General features: G+C 36.2%; 1 protein-coding gene across 2 annotated transcripts in view; it reads right to left on the bottom strand.

Moving 5' to 3' along the window:
- Positions 1-621: 621 nt before the first annotated feature.
- The window catches only part of PTPN2 (protein tyrosine phosphatase non-receptor type 2), an 85,776-nt gene continuing 65,655 nt past the window's right edge, over positions 622-20,742 (bottom strand). The window contains exons 7-10 of one of the 2 annotated variants that reach the window (XM_032399197.1): positions 19,870-20,022; positions 13,645-13,826; positions 8,562-8,663; positions 622-997 (exon numbers count right to left, since the gene is read on the bottom strand). In XM_032399197.1, the coding sequence (XP_032255088.1) occupies positions 976-997; positions 8,562-8,663; positions 13,645-13,826; positions 19,870-20,022 (459 nt within the window). In that variant the 3' untranslated portion in view covers positions 622-975. Of the gene's footprint in view, positions 998-1,880; positions 8,664-13,644; positions 13,827-19,869; positions 20,023-20,742 lie in introns of those variants that run through there. The other variant, XM_032399196.1, reaches the window with a different exon arrangement.

The raw sequence follows: 20,742 nt of genomic DNA, 5'->3' as shown, positions 1-20,742 counted from the left end.
CACTTGGTTGGGAAATTAGATGGGAAAGGAGCCAAAAGCCTCATCCAGGAAGGAACTCTTGGTCTCTTCTAACAGGAAATGTCTGAGAAAAAAAGCACAATGTCCAACACAAGAGTAACACAGTGATTTTGAAACACTGCATTGAACTGCTGTACTTATTTGAAAACAATTTAATACCATTATCCATATTCATACTTTTCTAAGTAACAAAAGGAATATTATAACTTTTATTTTGTTGCTTGCACCTAACCTATTTTGATAGGAAGACTATTTGAGAGGTAACTAAAAAAGATCTTAAAAAGCAAGTGACCAGCGTTTTGAACCAATTTCAATTTAAATGTCAATTGCGGGGGTGCCTGGGTGGCTCAGTCGTTAAGCGTCTGCCTTCGGCTCAGGTCATGATCCCAGGGTCCTGGGATCGAGCCCCGCATCGGGCTCCCTGCTCGGCAGGAAGCCTGCTTCTCCCTCTCCCACTCCCCCTGCTGGTGTTCCCTCTCTTGCTGTGTCTTTGTCAAATAAATAAAAAAAAAATGTCAATTGCGAGTTATAAAAAAGTGAGAGTAAACCCTTTAAGGAAACATTATCTGAAGCAGAGCTGTCCTAAGATAATGCACACAAACCAACATAGTCTATTTAATAAAAATATTTAATGCTGCCAAAAAGTATAAAAATACAGTAGGAATGGCAGTACAATACAAAGTAGTATCTCCTAATTTATTTCTTTTACATCTTTCTACATTTCATACATGTATTAAAAAACTTAACAATACATCAAATTAGAGAGTTCTGCAAATTCTTCTGCTGGTGGTGCTCTTCGTTCCCTGGATGTAAAGTTTACTTTGTAAACAGACAAATGTGAGGCAACCTACAGGTTTATCAAGCCTCACTTTAGTTTCCGGAGTGGGCTTCAGGTCTTGCTTTGCACATCAATGGTTCAAAATTTATAGCTGCAGAATATTCTCAAGTCATGAATATTTAGGTGTCTGTCAATCTTGGCCTAAAACATAAAATAAGAAGTCATCTATTCGATTCATATTTACCAAACACACAGACGAACACAGATAAGCACAAACATAAAAGGACTAACAATGAACTAAAAAGGCAACTAAAAAACATTCCAACATGTCACATTCAACCACACTAAATGCTTCACTGTTATCTTGGTAAATCTGCTTATGTGCTCAATTTTCAAACAGAATTGGTGGTGTGAGGTAGACTCTGTTAAAGCACCATAACTCATATGGCTTTTTCAAGAATTACTAACTATGAATTTCTCAGGTCATCCTGTATTACTTAAGAAATGACCTCCATGTGAGATACTGACAGACAGACAGGTTTAAAAAAAATGTACCCACAACAGTTTTGCAAGATTATATGGTATGTGCTAGACTTACCAATACTTTGGAATTCAATGCAAAAGTCTAATCCAATTTGGACCTCCACTGTATCATACTGCTAAAAATATTAGGAATGTAATGTTTGAACATAAAGTTGGCTTAAATCTTTAAGTCACGGCCTGTTAGCAGCATGTTTTTGTCCTGAAGGATAATACTACTGATTATAGCAACAGAGAACCAAAGTGACATGATTTAAGTTATTATCAATATAAAAAAAAACCACAGACATAAAATAATTGACCGATTTATTGTATTTTAATGTCAAAAAGTAAAGATTAGGGCGCCTGGGTGGCTCAGTTGGTTAAGCGACTGCCTTCGGCTCAGGTCATGATCCTGGAGTCCCTGGATCGAGTCCCACATCGGGCTCCCTGCTCGGCGGGGAGTCTGCTTCTCCCTCTGACCCTCCCCCCTCTCATGTGCTGTCTCTCTCATTCTGTCTCTCTCAAATAAATAAATAAAATCTTAAAAAAAAAAAAAGTAAAGATTAATGAGAACTTAAGCAACAGACAGATGAAATAGCTATTGTAAGGGCAGTTTTTGATAGTATTTCACAATATTTGCAAATAACTGAACTTTTGAGAGGGTATTTCTTTTCTTCCCGACTTCCCTCACTATGACAAAAAAAACCTCAAATCTAAATACTTGTCATTATTGTCTCCACATAGATAGGAATATAAACCACGTCCACACATTTTCCCAAAACGTTTAGTCAAAAACCCTCAAAATACCGTAAACTGGGCTTCTTCCTGACTACTGACTCTTCCTACTGAAGAATAACAATACCAAGCACCTGGTGTTCTGAATAGCCCTATTCCTTTATTGTCCAGCACTGACACAGAAATGTCAAGTCATCAAGAAAACATTCTCATTAGATGTCTGTGAGTCACAAAACCTACCACAGTTGCTTACTGCAGGGTCCTACTGAACCCTATACCATAGTGGATGGAAGTAAGGAAAGGTACTTCTTACTGACTCGGATTGCTGCAAAATATCTATTTCCCACACATTCAGAAAATCTGCTCATCAGAACAAAGTAACTCAATCTAATCAATCAAGGTGAATGAAATAATGGTGTGGTTTAGAGAATATTCTGATGTTCCAGTATTTCTCTGGTTTGGTGGCAGTTCAAACTGTTCTCACAAATTTTTTTGGAGGTAAAAACTTTGATTTGCTTCACTTAAAAAATAAAAAGAGCATTACTTTGGATTTTAACAGGTAAAAGTAGTTGTCTAATTTTTCCCATTTAGACAGTCCATACAAAACAGAGTCCATGTGTCATAATGGAAGCAGCATGAGGTTTGGAGTTACTGGAATTCTACAGACAGGAGTCTGAATTTCAGTTGTCATGTACTAGCTGTGCAATCATGGGGAAGTTACTTATTCTCTGACTTGGTTTTCTTATCTTAAAATAGGGTAAGATATCTAGAAGAGGTGTTAAGCAGATTATATTTAGATTATGTATTAAGCTGCCTGGCAGAACTGCATGTGTCCAACATACACTGTTTACCTCAGCACAGTGTTAGAGATTCACTTATCAAGGATAAACTATTGTGTGTAACAATAACTAAAAGAACCTGACAGCATTTTTAAAAATTCACTTTTTTTTTTGTAAATATTATTCTGGGGGATAAGAAAATAAAATCACTGGGAGTGTTAACTGTTTTTAAAGAATGTATTTATTTGCAAGACTGAAGACAAATGGGCTTTATTTTAGGAAAAAATATTCATTTGAATCATTTGTTCAACAAGTCAAAATAAAATGGGTTCAAAGACTAAAGTGGAGTAATTAGCCATGCTTGCTGCTTTCTCTGGAGAAAGCAGCCTGCACATACTGCCCACTGCCCTTATTCTGGAACAGGGCCAGGTTTACAGACAGAGAATGATCTTCCCAAGCTGGCTCCATACCTGAAGTAATAGAAAGTCAAACTGCATCCAAAGTATTCTTTGCCACCAGATATTCACACTATTTTTTTTTTTTTTTACTGAAAAGAATCACAAAACCTTCTGTAAGGTGAGCAAAGCATTGCCTTATAGAGAAAACAAACTTACCTAGTTTCCCTCTCCTGAATTCACCAAACTCAAAATAACTTGTTTTTTCGATAAAATCTATGTCAAATTAGAGCAACAATAAAGAATTGATGCTTTTCTTTAAAAAATGGTCTCCATAAAGAAAAAGAATTCCCATGCAATTCTCCTTATAGCTCCCCAAATACACTATGTAATGAAAAACCAGGTTAGTACTGGACTCCATAAGTAAGGTCGCTTCTATATCCTGTAATTTCCATATTCTACTGTACATTATAAAACCAAAACAGAAAGAGTTCAAAAGACTGAACTTTTCATTCTCCCAGTGGACTTTCACAGAGATGGTCAGAGCTCTTTAAAACTTTTTGTCAGGTTGTCACCGATAAAGACAAAGCCTTTCAACCCAAGTAAAAGCTTCTCGTCTGATACACTGCTTCCACTTAGCAATGCTCTGTGATGGAATAAATGACAGTGAGGAAAAAATTCTCCCCAAAGAAGTTTCCAGAATTTAGTAGCCAAAGGAGATAACCATTTCTCTGAAGAGCACCTGTGCAGAATTGGCTGTTCTTGGAGCAATCTGAATGTGGTAAATATTGAGAAAATTCCTGTGGGTAAGGGAAAAATGAGATGGCCAAACTCATACCACTTTCCTAGAAGTCTTCTTTCAAACACTACCCAAGAAAGTGAGGTAGCTTAAAATTCCTAAATTACATTGTCAAATCTGGATGAACAACGAAATGGCTATATTATGGTGAGTACATGGAATACAGCCTCAGGTGTGCAGTATCCGGGCTGGGGATTCCTGGGCAGGGCAGGTGCTGTGCGGCTTACACAACCCGAGTTTCTTCCCACGAAGGCATGTCATCACTTATACGTAACATATCCAATGGAACGAGAGACAACTGGAAGTTCTAAAAGAGTCATTCGCTCTTGTAGGGGCTGTTGGTGATATTGTCCTATAAATACTGCTTTGAAAATAAATGTAAGAGAAAAATGGAATCAAATCCAAACAAATGAACTAGGGAAAAAGATCAAAGAAACACGTCAACTCCAGAATAAACCATCCAGGGAATGACCAAGACCTGCATATTAAGTCAGGAGAACTTAGTTTTGTCATGTGGAAGAATATTACCTTCCAAATTATATTTGTAAGATTTTGTGCCCCTATCCTCTAAGTAAGTCAAGGCCAAATTAAAGGTTTCTTAAGGTAAGAGAGATTTAATTAGCTACTGAGGTAGAAATAAGAACACAGAGCAAACGCACTTAGCTTCAGGCCAGGATCACTGCACCAAGTCTGACCTCAGCTTCCCCCACCCTGGGGTGCAGCAGACTTGGAGACTCACACCCTTGCTCCTTACTCTCCACCCCCCTAACAAACCCACGTGCACCCCTGGACAAAAAAATAAAATGATGCTGACAGAAGGTGTGATTCCTAGACTTCTGCCTGAATGCAGGAAGAAGTGGATGATATACATAATGGCATTAGGCTTATAATAGACTACATTAAAATAAAACCTCTGTAAATTTTGTGTCTGAAAGTCAAAATTAAGGCAGACTAGCTTTTAAAATCTGTACAATAACCAGGTAGGCACTTTGGAGATGCAGGTACTTGTTGAAATAGAGTACACAAAGGTTAATGACAGTATTTCTAATATAATCAGGTTCTGGCCTGTGTCTATTTACACAGAATCTAGTCGGATGTATGTTTCTAAGAGGGAAATGACTTGCAGAGGGTAAGTCTTTCTTTGAGAATAATCTAATTCTAAAATATATTACATACAGGAGACTTTTCAATGATAGCAGCATAAAACAATGTAGAAATGTCCAGTCTCAGGCTGATTATGGCTTAATAATAATAACACCTACCTCAAAAGCTTGTTGTAAGGATTAAATAGGATAATCTATGAAAATGCTTATTAGCACAGCGCCTGGCACATAGTAAATGATCAATAAATGGTAGCAACCACCACTCTGAATTGACACTGAAAGCAAAGGACTTGATATAAAAAGTAGAGGACTGCTCCGTATCATAAACTACTTTTCAAACCAATACATATTTTTTTGATTCATACCATTAATTCTAGTTTATTTAAAATGAAGGGGACAAGCACAAGTATACATAAAATTAAGAGTTACAGTTCCTTCTTATGACATACCTGTTAAGCAGAGCTATTAAAAAAAAAAAAAACACTTTATTTCCTTTCTCTTGTTCATTTCTTGGTAGAAATATTAATACACAGTCAGTATTAATTTGAAGATAGAATAGGAAAAGGACAGAGCACATATATAAAATACCCCTAAACATGAGGAATGGTCTTTATATTGTTCTAAAATTCTCTATACACTTTTACACATTACTTTTTTTTTAACTTGTAAGAATTCAAGAAAAGGTATTATTTTTATTTTATATATGGATAAACTGAAAAATGGAGAATCACATTTGTACATGTTATATATATGCAAGCATAGATAAAAACTGCTAATAAATAGCCCAGCATAAAATACTTAGCTAAACTTGGAGACAAATACACAACCAGCTGGTATAGCCAGAGAAGATGGCATTAAATCAAAGACTGCTGTTAGTTTATCAGCAGAGACAGAGATGAACACGAATACACTATATATTAATATAAATACCTTTTCTTAATAAAGCCTCTGGCTTTTTAAAAAATCTTTTCTTCCTTAACCTATTCGAAAAATAATACTACCTCATTAACATCAAACTACACAACTGACTTTTAAAATCTGTTATGTTTAGAAAATATTAGGAAGACCTAAGGATACACAAATTTTGTAAAATGTAGACTCTATTGTGGATTGCTAACTCTGTCCTCTGGCTGTTACCTGAGAAGGCAGGAGCCCTTGTCTGTGTCCTTCCCTCTGACTAGCACACCTCATTTAATAAAGGCTCAGGATGATGACCCTGGGCCCACAGCACATTGCCATGTATTTTTAATAATTAGTAATATGGAACCCACCAAAAATACTATTACTGGTAAAAACTTAACACACTATCCTTCAGGATCTGTTTGAAAGGAGGAAAGATGAGTAACCCTTGCAGAAGTTTATCAACAAATGTTTACTTTACTGAATGTAACTGTTAAGATATATTACAACAAACACCACTTGAAGGACAGAAAGCAGACAAAAAGCAAAGCTAAAATCCTGAATCCAGTGAAGCACATTCACCCTGCAAAGGGGCAATGTGCATCATTAACCAGCATTTGTTTCCTGTAAGAAGTCTTTACCTTTTTGTTTAAGACAAGGCTATCTTCAATTGGAAATTTAGTATGATCTATCCATATTTGACTTGCAGAGTAATATACTGTGTTTTAGCAAATATAAACCAAAGCAAATTAGAAAGGTTTGAAACCAATTAAGACGGGTCCTGGTACCTGAACACAGGTTTAATGCAGACAGACATTGGGGGGAAAAAAAAAGTCCCTCTTACCTCCTCTCCATTTAAAGGTTACAGGACACAGTAATACTGAATTAGGACACAGGCACAAGTTACACAAATCTGATTTAATACGTAGTACCACCTACATCCTGCTTTCAGACTTTCCGCATAATTTAACACATTCAAGAAGGCTACTCAAATCAATTCAAAATACCTATCTATACAAATGGTTTTCAAACTGTTCTTAAAAATTGTAACTGTCCCCTTCAAATAATTACACCTCATACACAAATCATACGTAGTATATAAAGTAGATAAAGCAGAGATGGTCTGGTTGAAAGTAAAGACTGGTAGCTTGGAATCCTTCCAACCACCTCTCAGAGACCCCTCAAAAATCCAATGAGCATAGCCTGAAAACCACTGAAATAAGGTGATTTTATTCTATCAGCAATTAAATTTATAACAACTACTTAAAGTTTAAGTTAAATAAGTCAAACACTGAATGGAATGTTGGGATCTGAAGAAGAACTGCACTCAAATGAGAAATTAAGTTCATCAAACAATATGTTTTAAAAATACCCATTAAGAAGTTAAAGGGACAAGGTCAGGTTTGTACATCATCATACTATTTATTGAAGTAGAAAGAACTTGAAAAAATTTTACTTCAAAACTTCAGTCTAGTAAACTGAAATCATGGATAATAAAATGCTGCTCCTTATTTTTATTTCCTAAGTCACCATTTACCCCAATTATAAATTAGGGTAATTACATTGAAATTTTCATGAAAATTAAACAGTATTCATCATGGGCTTTACAGAAACCAATTTCTTTACACAAAGTCTTGACCAAATGTTACCTGACTATGCCAGTAAGGAGAATTTTCCTTCAAAGATATTTTTAGGGAAAATTTTTGTTTCTTTGTTTTTTTTCTTTTTAAAATTGGGAAAACTGTAAAACATAAAAGAAATGCAAATATATAGTAAAAATTGCTTATTCAGAGTTAGTTCTAACTGCTCGTACCAAACTTCTCTTTAGGAAAATGTATTCAGTACAATTGAATCAACACACAATTTATTTTTTTATGGTAACAGGTTTTTCAAATTGAGTTTTTAAAAAGTACATTTAACTACAAAAGTAAGATTAAATAGATACTTATAAAATATATTTACCCTGAAATGGCTAAGAATATAAAATGTCAATGCCCATGTCAACAGTACATTATACATTACACGCATTATTTAAAGGTCATTTTCTTTCCAGTAATAACGTAGATAAAACCACAATATTTATTGCTGTATCAAGTGCAGGTTAAAATCCAGTTGGCCTCCAAAACCAATCCTTATGGTAAAGGACTTCTCAATCTGGTCAGGTGAAATAGTACGCTTAACATGTATGAATACAGTTGCAAAATGTACCAGTTTTCAACAAGCATTCAAGTTTTTATTTCAGATAGCTGTTTACAGTTTGGGGACAGCGCCCTGAGATGTTGGGCTGGGGACTGAATATATCACTTATCTGGTTGGTGTCTATTCTACCGCACTTTCTGGGGTGCGAGGAATTTGCTAACAAACCCTGCGACTAACGCAACACTGTCAGCTCCTAGACCAGCAGCTTGCTGGGCAGAACTGTTTACTTATAGGACATTCTGCTGAAACAACAGTGTCCAGCCAACAAAAGCACCCACCAAAATGAATGACACAAACCCCATCTTAGCGAGAATAGGTTGCCAATATAACCACCTTTTCCTTTTTCGTTCAGTCTCATTTAGCCTCTGTTTCATCTGCTGCACCTTCTGAGCCGTGTTAGCTTTTCTGTCCTCTCTAATTCGTTTCCGTAGAACGCTAGGAAAAAATAAAAACAAATAAAACAAAGTGCATGGCAGGACTTATTACTCTAATACAGAGGATCGAAGCCCAAATACCCACTCCCCAAGCCCCATATTTTTAAACTCATTAAAACACTGGAATAGGGGCGCCTGGGTGGCTCAGTCGTTAAGCGTCTGCCTTCGGCTCAGGTCATGATCCCAGGGTCCTGGGATCGAGCCCCGCATCGGGCTCCCTGCTCCGCGGGAAGCCTGCTTCTCCCTCTCCCACTCCCCCTGCTTGTGTTCCCTCTCTCGCTGTGTCTCTCTCTGTCAAATAAATAAATAAAATCTTTAAAAAAAAACAAAAAAAAACACTGGAATAAAAAAAGAGGGGGACTTTCAATATTCTAAGTGGTCTAGAGATGTACTCAGATAATTCAGCAACAATTTCTGGTACAATATTCTATTAATAAATACTTTTAGCAGGACCTGAAAATAAGCATGGTGCTTTCTTTGTTGAAATGGGAGCTGGTGGCTGTCAGCTTTCTTTCTTGCTAACCAGCTGGAAGAGGTGGGAGACACGAGTCCCTGGCGTCCGAGCCCCTTTCATGTTTACACATGATTTTTCACAAAGGCCACTGGTAAAAGCTATCTACTTAATACTTCCGTAAAGATTCTATCGTGGGATGCCTATTGCTCTGTTTGTCCACACTTATTTCTATCTTCCATTTTCCTATTCAATACAGAATGTTTGTTCCAGCGGAAGCTCTCCGACTCCCAAGACGCATGGTCCTAGGACACTGTAAAGAAGAATGGCCAGTGATGATGACATGTACACTACTATTTCTTCCCTTTAAAAAAATTTCACAAAATCCATCTACTCTTTTCACTTATTGCCTGTATTACAGCAAAAACCTAACTTTTGCCTCTGAATTAAACATTATCATCATAGCAATTTTTCTAAAGTATAGTTCTCTGGTTTTGTAGCTTGATCAAAAATCTTGAATGCCTTTTCAGTATACTACACATTAAGAGCCAACTTTTCTGCCAGCCAAAATGTTTAACCTGAATCTAGTAATGAGAAACCATCAGAGGAAAGGCAACTGGTATAGCGGCTGCAAAAATGTCAAGGTCAAGGCAAGGAAAAAAAAGAAAGTGGTGAACAATTTCAGATTAACGGAGACTAAAGAATCACATCAACTAAATACGATGCACGATCCTTGATTAGACCTTGGATTATTTCTTTAAATAACTAAAGAGACTGGGATCATGAAAATATTCTGAAATTAGATTATGGTGATGGCTTCACAACTCTGTAAATATACTAAATCCACTGGAGTGTATGCTTTAAATGTGTGAACCTTATAGTACATAAATTATATCTCAAAGTTATTTTTTTAAAAAGCTATAAGGTAGACTTGTTATACAACCAAAGAAATTCGAATACAAACTATATATTAGGTAATTTTATCAATGTTCAACTTCTTTGGACTACTGGAACCTTCAGACACTGCTGGTGGGAATATACAACGATGCAGCCGCTATGTGAAACTGGCAGGTCCTCAAAATGTGAAATTAGGGTTCCCTTACGTCCCAGCAACTGCACTCCTAGGTATATACTCAAGAGAACTGAAAACACATGTTCACACAAAAACTATCCAGTGTTCGCCTACTGTGCACAACTTTGTTCTTGCCCAAATGGTTTTTTGCTATTCTCCAAATTTGTTCCCCTCTAAACTAGAAATCTCTCTGGTCCTCTCATTTCAATTGTTCTTCAATTTCTCCCTCTACTCAACCCCTAGAGCCCCTCTGTTCTTACCTTATAGCATTTAATTTACAGTAAATAATTTATGTTGCTAATTTGGGTTCTTATTTTACCCCCTAAATATATTTGCAACTCAGGGACTTTATTTTGCCTATCTCTGTGTGCCCTATGATTTCCAATGTCTTCTTCACTTTATCTATCATATACCCAGGTATCTTTGACTGTCTGAATTCTCTGAATATTTGCTATAATGACTTGCAAAAATTATTACTCAGAATTCACTTTTTGAATTTAAAAATCACTATTAACAAATACATGTGTACCCATCAGTGAAAAAAATTTAAGTTGTATTCAAGTGCAGGCAAAACATATATAAAATATGTAAAAGAATACAGAGCTCCCATCCAAGGGCCCAGCCTTCCACGGGTCCTTGTATTTGCTTCTGTCAGGAGCCTGAAGCCATCAAACAACCAGGTTCCAATTTAGATGGAATCTTTAACAGATTATTTCATTTAAAATTTTCACTGCAATATAGAAGATAATTACAATTTTTATTCAGTGTAGATATTTACCATGTAAACCCAATATGAGTATACTGAGTGTTATGTGATTATGTAATTAGTGCTTTAACTATTACATAGCAGTTTAAGAGGATTTTTTAAAGAGGATTTTTATATTTAGAGAAACTGGTTATGGTTTTGGTTGGGCTGAGAACACAATTTTTCCCATTTAAAATCATTAATGGAAAAAAAATAAAAAATAAATAAAATCATGCAGGGAATAGAGGTTCTTGCTTTCCAAAAATGTACTGTACAGATGTTTTCAGGAATGGAAAGAAAACAAGTACCAAGAGATGTCATTACTTAGTTTAAGAATGCAATTCCAAAGAAATAAAAACTATTCTCAATTTGTGATACAACAGAATCTTTTTTTACCTAGCTGGGCCTAAAGAAATTACGTCCATGTAATCAAAAGCCACAAACAGGCAGGGAAGGACTCCTGTGGACCCCTGCCTACGGAAGACCACATGGAAGTCCTCCCCGTGGCACACACAGCAGGCTACAGCCGATACACGTTTCAACACGCATACCTCACACTACGCAAACACACAGGAGGAGGAGCCAAATGACCTGACTTCTCATTTATCCAAACTGCTCTCCACTCAGGGATCTGGGTTTAAGGACTGCACTACAATTGAGGACACTGGCTTTTAAACTTTGATGGTAAACCTTAACAGCAAGAAATGTCTTACCATCACAACAAAGTAACTGCACACACAGACACGTTTGTACATGTACACAAAGTATATGTCAATACACAGAATTTATATATTATGTATACATATATAAAAATGTTAAAATAGTTATTATCTGTGATACTCTGATCTATTTTTTCTCTAAACTCTAATTTCTATTTTATTGTACTCTATTATTTTTAAAATGCTTTTTTTTATAACTTACTAAATTGATTTCATGACTATGAGAATGTGACCAAAATGAAAAAACTGACTTGAAGGATATTTAATAATGAAAGAAAATATTGTGTCCTACTCCCTTGAAGCTGAAATTCTTTCAATAAAATTTTGATTTATTTTATTAGCCTCCCTAATGCAAAGCTATTGATCAGTATTAAAATTAGGACTGAAAAATATACTTTTTCACACAGCAATCTTTATTTTATGCTCTTTTACTTTTCTACAACCTGCTCCCTCAATTAGTTCTCTCTGCTTACAATCCTTACTTTCCTATTGGGGCTTTGCCTCCGCTTTCAAGCATGATCTGGTCTCCTCTCTCCTTGGGGGTGGGCTGGGGGGGCCCCAATAAAACCACCTCTGCAATCACACTCTGTAACTTGAGGGTTTTCCTCATCTCCTTGAAACTGAAATTTGGACAATGAGTGGTTGACCTTGTTGGGTCTGTGTCCTTAAAGATTAAAACTCAACACCTCTGAAATACTAAGGACACCAATTCAATAATCAAGCCTATTTTCCATTTAATTATGCACATGGTAGTAGCCAAAACTACAAGAACATTAGGAACCTGAGAATCTCATTACTGAAAAAGATAAGGTAATTTAAAACATGATTTCTTGATTTCAAAGTATTATATTTAAGGTGAAAGAAGGAATAAGCAAATTAATGCTTTAACTTGTAGTCTCAAACCCCTAGAGCCATAAATAAGGAGTAACACTGCTAAGTCATAATAAACTCTTCAGTATAAATACATAATAACACATAAACTATGTATTTATTGCAATGTTACCTTTTTTTTTTTTTTAAGATTTTATTTATTTGTCAGAGAGTGAGAGAGAGAGAGAGAGAGAGAGAGCACACAAGCAGGGGTAGAAGCAGGCTCCCCGCTGAGCAGGGAGCCTCATGCGGGGCTTGATCCCAGGACCCCGGGATCATGACCTGAGCCAAAGGCAAATGCTCAACTGACTGAGCCACCCAGGCAATTTTTATATTGGGGAAATACAGAAGTGAAGTTACTATAATACACAGGAGACCTCAACGATTTTCTTGGTGCCCCAACATCCCAGTGTAACAAATAGGACTAAAACATAAAATGTGCCATTTAAATAAAAAGCGTATTTGACAAAAAGAGAGAAAACATCACTGAGACGTGCTGAAGAGGGGACTTGAACACGCTCATTCACTCACACCTCAGGAAACCAGCTTCCTAATGGATGGGAGATAACTAGAGCCTTAGAAATGTAAATGTTTTAATTTAAAAACTTAAAACGTTTATACTTTCATATAGATTCAAAACTCGAAGTATAAAACGTATTTTGTGTAATTTTTTTGAATTTTTTGAAAAAGACTTCTTCCCTTCCAATAATGTAATTAAATTTAAATATTCATTTAAATATTTTATAATTTCATTAAAGGCACATTATCCATTACATTACTATAGCATGAACACTAATACTTGTACAAATGGCAGGTATTCATACCACTTATTTTCTGTATCGTATTATACGTTTTAGCATCTAATTATATTAACTTTACCACTCAAATTAGTATTGAGTTAAACCATTTTCCAACTGGTTTCTGTCTGTAAGTACTGGCTTCTTAATAGGGCTGAAAGCTCTTTGAGATCAATGATGTCATCATATAATACTTCAATACCCTTAGATAATAAATGAATAGCTACATTAATTCAATAAACAAAAGGCCTATATTAGTTCATATCCACTGAACTTATTAAAATAAAAAAGTCTCATCTTTTCAAGCATGTAATTGCCATAAGCTTACCTTTCGCTGTTCTCTTCCGTAGTATCCTGCATTTTAGAGGATAGTCCTGTATATCTGTCACCTGTCAGTTTTTCTTCTTCTAGGCCTATCCTATTACCATTGTATTTTTCAGTCATTATTTTGGTTGGTGAATGATCAAAAGCAGGGCATAAGTCTTCCTTAGAAAGTTCTTTCCACCGTTTCTAAGTAGGGAAGAGAAGTGAAAAACAAATGCAAACACTAAAATTTTACTTTTCTTTAAATAAAAAGGATATACAAATTGAAATTATATATTCAACTTTAAGAGAACCCTGTGATGCTAACAGAAGAATGAAAAAGGTATTTTACAAAAACCTCTTCTAGATGTGCCTATTTTAAGCTTAAAATTTATTTTATTTTTATTTTTAAGATTTTATTTATTTGACAGAGAGAGAGAGAGAGAATGCGCACGTGCACCTAAGCAGGGGGAGTGGCAGGCAGGGGAGAGGGAGAAGCAGGCTTCCCGCGGAGCAGGGAGCCCTTAGCGGGCAGATCCCAGGACCCTGGGATCATGACCTGAGCCAAAGGCACACTTGCTTAACCGACTGAGCCGCCCAGGCGCCCCATGGTTCCATTTTTAAAAAGGTATTTGTAGAACAGTAGTTAAGATTAAGCTTAAAATTTAAAAACAAAGTATTTAATATGTATGTACATCTCTAGGCAGTTGAATACAATAATCTTAATGAAATTAAAGTGGACTTTAACCTATTGAGACAAAGTATACTAGGACCTCACCAGAATATTAGTCATAATAAATGAGATTTTAGCCAGAGCCAGATTCTGCTGGACTCCTAACCCACAGGTATGTTAACACTGGAAACAGTGACCAAGATGGCACTTGAATGTGATCTGTTGTTCCTCTGTTAGACCAGATTGGTCTAACAGAGGGACAACAGTGAGATCTCCAGGCAGGTCTCTCTGATGCCAGAGGACCTTACTTTGTTTTTTTCCTACCAGCTATGCTAGCAGCTCCAGGTAAGCTAGCCCACCACCAGGTTAGAAAAAACTCTGCTAGCATGCCTAGACTTCAGGAGGCAGGATTTAGACCAAGACGAAGAGAAATTCCATTTCCTTCCTCTAGGAAACAGGCTGTCATCACCTACCTTGAGAGCCTATTGTGATTAATGACATAACAAGCCTAGCATCATATCTGGCAAATGTTAGATTCCTTTGCCCTCACTGCCACCATCCCTAGGGAGAGAGGAAGAGGTGCAAAGTGTATCTGAGCCCCTGGAAGATGAAGGCAGTGACAAAGTGCTAGCCAGAGAGGGAGAAGGCAAGTATAACCTCAACATGAGGGACCTCTAGCTCCTCAATTCTTCAAGAGCTGCAAACACAACCATCCATCTCCCAGCCAATAACAAGAGTAGGAAAGGTGGCAGTGAGAGCCAATGGTTTTGATTATCCACACTGGTGCAAAATGACCTGGTACGGACAGGGGTTACCCTCTTTGAAGATCATACCACAGAAGCAAGGAGTCTAGAACCTAATGAATAAGAGGCTCTATAACTTATTGCCTCAGGATTGTAATGATTTTGAACACAAATGTAACCCTGCAATTTACACTTGTCTGGAACTTAATGAAACACTCTTTCCCTGGAGTTGCTTTGGTACAAAATGGCATTGTTAAAAACAATGCTTGTATATTACTAAAAAAAAAAAAAAATCTTTGGAAAATTCATTGATACACTGATAAATTAGTTTCTAACTTATTTCATTATCCTACAACAGAGGAATTAAAAAAGAAAAAGGTATTTTACCACACTCCTCCTTTCCCATATATAGCTATTTTACTAAGATGCGTAATTAATGCATCTTTTTTTTATAGTAGTTGATTCACAAAAAATTCAGAGAATGCAAAATTCTGTAATTTGCTACATTTGGAGGACAGTGAGTAGGACAGTTTGATCAATCTGACTAGAAGATGAAGAACATGTAGAGCTTGACTCTGAGAGATGAAGCCAGAAAGGAAGTGGACCTCAAGGAAAGAAGTCTCTGAACTTATTTTAAGAAACAATCGGATGGAACCCACTTCTCCTGAGCAAGGACCTAAGAGGATGCAAACCATATCCAGAAAGAGTATTTTGTCAATACTTGAGAAAATGCTATAATGGAACATAAGAGTAAGATGTTTTCACTTTAGAGGACTACATCAGTTTTCTTTCTTCCCGTTCAACATTTTTGTTACTCAGCCCAGACAGCATTTTGTACATTGAAGATGTACGTGGGGAAACTTCTCAAGTGCTTACGATACCCACACTGACCTAATGCTTCAGCTGCACCAGCTCTTAATCCTCAGAAGAACCTCAGGAGGCAGGTGCTACTACTGTTATCATCATCATCCCCCTTCTACAGAACAGAAGCAACTCGCCCAGGCTATGCAGCTAATTAACAAAAGGGCCAAAATTTTAATGCTATAATCCCTCATGATTATTTGTATCTCTGAAAAGTTCATCAATTTCAGATACCAGATAGTTTAAGAAAGTACCCAATAAAAACTGTTAAATTGTCTCCGGAATTTAGGTTTGATTTTTTTTTTAATTTTGATTCTTCCCTGGGGACCTAGTTATAACAACTTGGCCTTATACTTGGACAGAACTCAACAATGTCAATAAACAAAAGACAATGACAAAAATCACATCTTACTGGACCACTTCCCAGAATATGCAACAAATTCAGAATCTGTCAACAAGAAAAGGACTCAGCAAAAGGGGTAAGGGAGTGGAGAAAAGGAGATATTTAATGCTAGTGAATTAAAAAAAAAAAAAAGGCAGTGTCATTTTGCCACGTCTCTGGGCAGCAAACTCACTCAACTTTGCCTTCCCTGTAACCTGCAAGTAAACAGGCAAAGTCACCTGCCTTGGCTTGTCACTGCTGACTGGGGAAGCCAAGGAATCAATACCACACTCAGCTACAACTTCATTCAAGCTCTCATCTGCAAGCCTGGAGTACAGCCATCTGGACTGAGAGTTTACCTTCCTAAATCTACACTCACGCTGAACCACACTCCGCATGTCGCACGCTGCTACGAGCCCTGCCCTGCACACCACCTGCAGCCTCATCCATTTCTCACTGAAGAAAGTCCCTCGGAGGAGCACTTTCAGTGATGTCATTAAACTTGAAACCCACTGTAATTACTTTATTAGTAGTGTCAAATTACCAGGTAGAGATCTTACAACATCAGTTCTGAATTGCCAATCTAGATATGCTACTCTGTGAGGTTTTCTGTCATCATGGGTACTGGGAGTGTACCGTAAGTGATAATACCAGTAACTGTAACATCTTTTTATGCCCAATCTTGTGCCAAGAAAGATGTGAGGTAAATGATATATTCTCAGAGACAACTAGAAATTATCTGTATTTATCTAGGTAGGTCAAGACCATTGGAAATTTCCAAAACTAAATACATGCTGTATGATTATAAACACATACATGTATTTACTGATTTCAGAAACAATCGCTTTAGATGTATTAACAGCTCTCCTTTATCCTGACAGGTTCTAAATCACTTTATATCTCTATATTTCAGAGATCTTCACAGGAAATTAACATAAAACTATCCAATAATGAAAATACCACTCACATAATATAAATCCAAATTAAGACTGAAGGTGAAGACAGATGTCCCCTTTAGCAAAAAGTACCAGAAACAAAGAAATACGGCTCGGGTGCTGCTGACCAGACAGTTCTCTGAAGATACACAGGTTCAGGAAGCGTGGTATCACCCTCCCACACCCCTGGCCACAGTGCTCACACCAGAAAGAAGCTTCCTTCTTTCTTCCTACAAATAGTAACTTTTCCCAAAATTCCTCGATAAAGAGGAGGAGGTAGACATATGGAGAGAAAGAAGAGTCTTTTTATAAATTGGCTATCCTAGCCTTGTATGTCAAAAGAGATACTTTTATGGGTCAGTTATATTCATGCAGTTTGAGGTTTCTACATTAACTTTAGATCTTATGATTTAGGATTTCAGAGAACTTTACTTCTCTTAGATTTTTATTTTAAGCTAAGGTTCTAGAACAGTACTGTCCAGTGACATATAATGGGAACCACATATACAATTTTCAAATGTCTAGTAGTGTTTAAAAAAAAAAAAAAGATGAATTTTAACAATATCTTTTATTTAACTCAATATAAAAAATATTGTCATTTGAACATATAATACTTTAAAAATTATTGAGATATTTTATACTTTATCCCCCTGTATTGAATCTTCGAAATCTGGTGTGTATTTTATACTTCAAGCAGATCTCGATTCAGAATAGCCTAATTTCAATTACTCAATTACATGTATGGTTAATGGCTACAGTATTGGATAGCAAAGTTCCAGGCAGAGAAAACTACCTATGTAAAATAAACAAATCCATATATTTACTCATTAATTATCTTTATAATAAAAAAAAAAGTACAGCACCACATAAATTATAGGAACCCTTAGACCATTTCTGTGGAAACCGACAGGTAACAGGCTTTTCTAAAAGATCCTGAGTACCTGAAAAACACAGAGACATTTCCAACGTCCTACCTGAAGAAGGGACAGAGAATGCCTTGGGTTTGCATGGAGTGCTGGATGAAGCTACATGGAAACTCTGATGGCTATAACCTACCAGATAAACGGAGACAGAAAAAAACTCTCCCAAGCCACAAACTATACTGCTATAATAATAATAAAGACCACAAAAAAGTATGTTCATAAAATTCATCTCTGTAGTGAAAAAGATCCTCAAAGTAAGTGAGTATATATTCTGAAACTAAGGAAACTTGAAAAAATTTTAAAGTGGAGGGAGGGATACTATCCAAAGGACAGCACACTTTTTCTACAATTAGTCCATAAGAACGTCCAGGAAATAAGCAATAAACAACTAAGGAAGCCACAAGTGTGTGAAAAAAGTTTGGTTTAACTATTTAACTTTTTTCCAACTCCAGACTGGAGTTTTTCAACTCCAAACTGGAGAGAAGTTCACAGAGATTAAAAAAAAAAGAGAGAGAGAGAGAGAGAGACCTTTTCCTAATCTTAAACATTTGAGATAACTTTTACTTCTTCCGAATCACTGGTTCACTGCCAAGCAAACCCAGTGTTACCAAAGTCTGACTTCTGAAGAAGGGTCTCATGTTTTGTGGGCCTAATCGAAATACTGAGTATTTTATGGACTGATGCAATGTTTCTCTTCATTAAAGATTTATTCTGTTTCTTGGTTTGCCTATTTTTTTCCCCTTTGCTTTATTTGTTTTGTTTCTTAAATTCCACATATGAATGAAGTCATATGGTATTTGTCTTTCTCTGACTTATTTTGCTTAGCATTATACTCTCTAGCTCCATCCATCTTGTTGCAAATGGCAAGATCATAAGACTTTAAATTTTACTGATAATAGTTTGTCTTGAATAGTTACAATAATACTAAAGATCAGAACAACAGTTAGCTGAGAAACAGAATTGCTTAAGAATATTTTAATGTCTTTGAAAGTGTAACTTGTATTTAATTCCATTATCACAGATGGTCTGAGTTATAAAAGAAGGCTTATTCAGTGTATTTCTGACTTGCCTCATAATCACAGAAATTAAAGAGCCAGTATATGTGTTCATAAGAGAAATATGAAGAGTTTTGATCTACTTATGTCCAATACTATGTGACCAGATCAGACAAGAAATAGGGGTCTGTTAGTATATAACACAGATTTCTGATAATCAGTCTTTGAACTTAGTTTTTGCAAATGTGGAACAAAAATGTCTTCATGAGAGCATAGCCAGAAACCAGAGAAACAGAACTTTCTACTGGAATTTCGTATGTCTGCCATAAATACTCGAGTTGCTCACTGTTAACAAAATTAAGCATCTATTACATAAACTAAGTATTCTATAATTGCAGGTCAAGTTTTTAATGTGCTAAAATTACCAAAATTCTTTGGTTTATTTTAATGCTTAAATGCTTAAACTAACCTCCTTATATGAAAATTCCACTTTCTTTAATAAAATCTTATTCCCACTAGGGCTTTTGAGTAACAGGCAAGATTTAACATGAGGCTGAGGTATATATGAGGACGTGAGCTTAAACTTCAGAATTTTAAGATGGCCAGCTGGGTTTTCCACATGAATGTCAATATGCTTTTTGGAAGGAAGGGAGAAAACAAGTGCTTCAATGGAGTGCAGCAGTTATTTGATGCTAATCATATATAATACACAGGTATTATTTCCCTAAAAAAGTTTACCTGTATATTTGAATCTCCCTTTATAAATTTTCCTCCTTCTATTATAGTCATATATGAAAATCTGAGTTGATCTGGTGTCTGAATAAGTCCCATTCGATATTTCCTCATATTCAGTAACAGCTGTTTAATGTTAATATCATCTCCTTTTTCCATCTGCAAGAAAGGTAAAAATTATTCAAGCCTTTTGTTGTTAGAGTCCAGGAAAGAGAAGCAATATAGGATAGCTAGCTGCTAAGCATTTTGCAATGTGCAGTGTGTCTCCCCCAAGAACAAGAAGTGACCATGGCTGTTAACTCCTTCTGTACAAAACATCTACCCCAATCCACCACCTTCCGCACACCTCAACTGTTCAAGCAGTAGATGGAGGCCTTTAGCTGATACACAACTGATTCCAAACCAATCACAGTAATCTTATTTACTTTGGCCAGTATTTGTCTAAGGAAGAATTTATGACCAGTTCTGGCTTAATGTAAAGATAAATCCACTGACATTAGTGTTCTGCTTTTTTTTAAAAGGTCTTGACAGAAGTAAACTTGCCCAGTGCCCTTCTGCCTTCATGTCTGTGTCCAGCAGCCATCTTTAAAGATGGTGGAGAAGAAAAACGGTAAGAGCCTAGATTCACAATGACACTGTTAAGTCACTGCACCAGCTCCGGACTATCGATCTTGTATTATAACCAGCACAACCCTCACCCCAACTGAAAAAGAAAAAAGTGGAAGTTATGTCTGGCAGGGAATAGGCACAAACACACAACCCAGTTTTTAATAGTCATTCACCATTAAGTGAATAGACAGAATTTTTTTTAAACATGTCAAAGTTCACTTTAATGTAACAATCAGTTTTAAGATTTTATTTATTTGAGAGAGAGAGAGT

Source organism: Phoca vitulina, unplaced genomic scaffold, assembly GCF_004348235.1.
Source record: "Phoca vitulina isolate PV1807 unplaced genomic scaffold, GSC_HSeal_1.0 scaffold139, whole genome shotgun sequence".
Lineage (NCBI taxonomy): Eukaryota > Metazoa > Chordata > Mammalia > Carnivora > Phocidae > Phoca > Phoca vitulina.
This window is presented reverse-complemented; position numbering and strand designations above follow the sequence as displayed.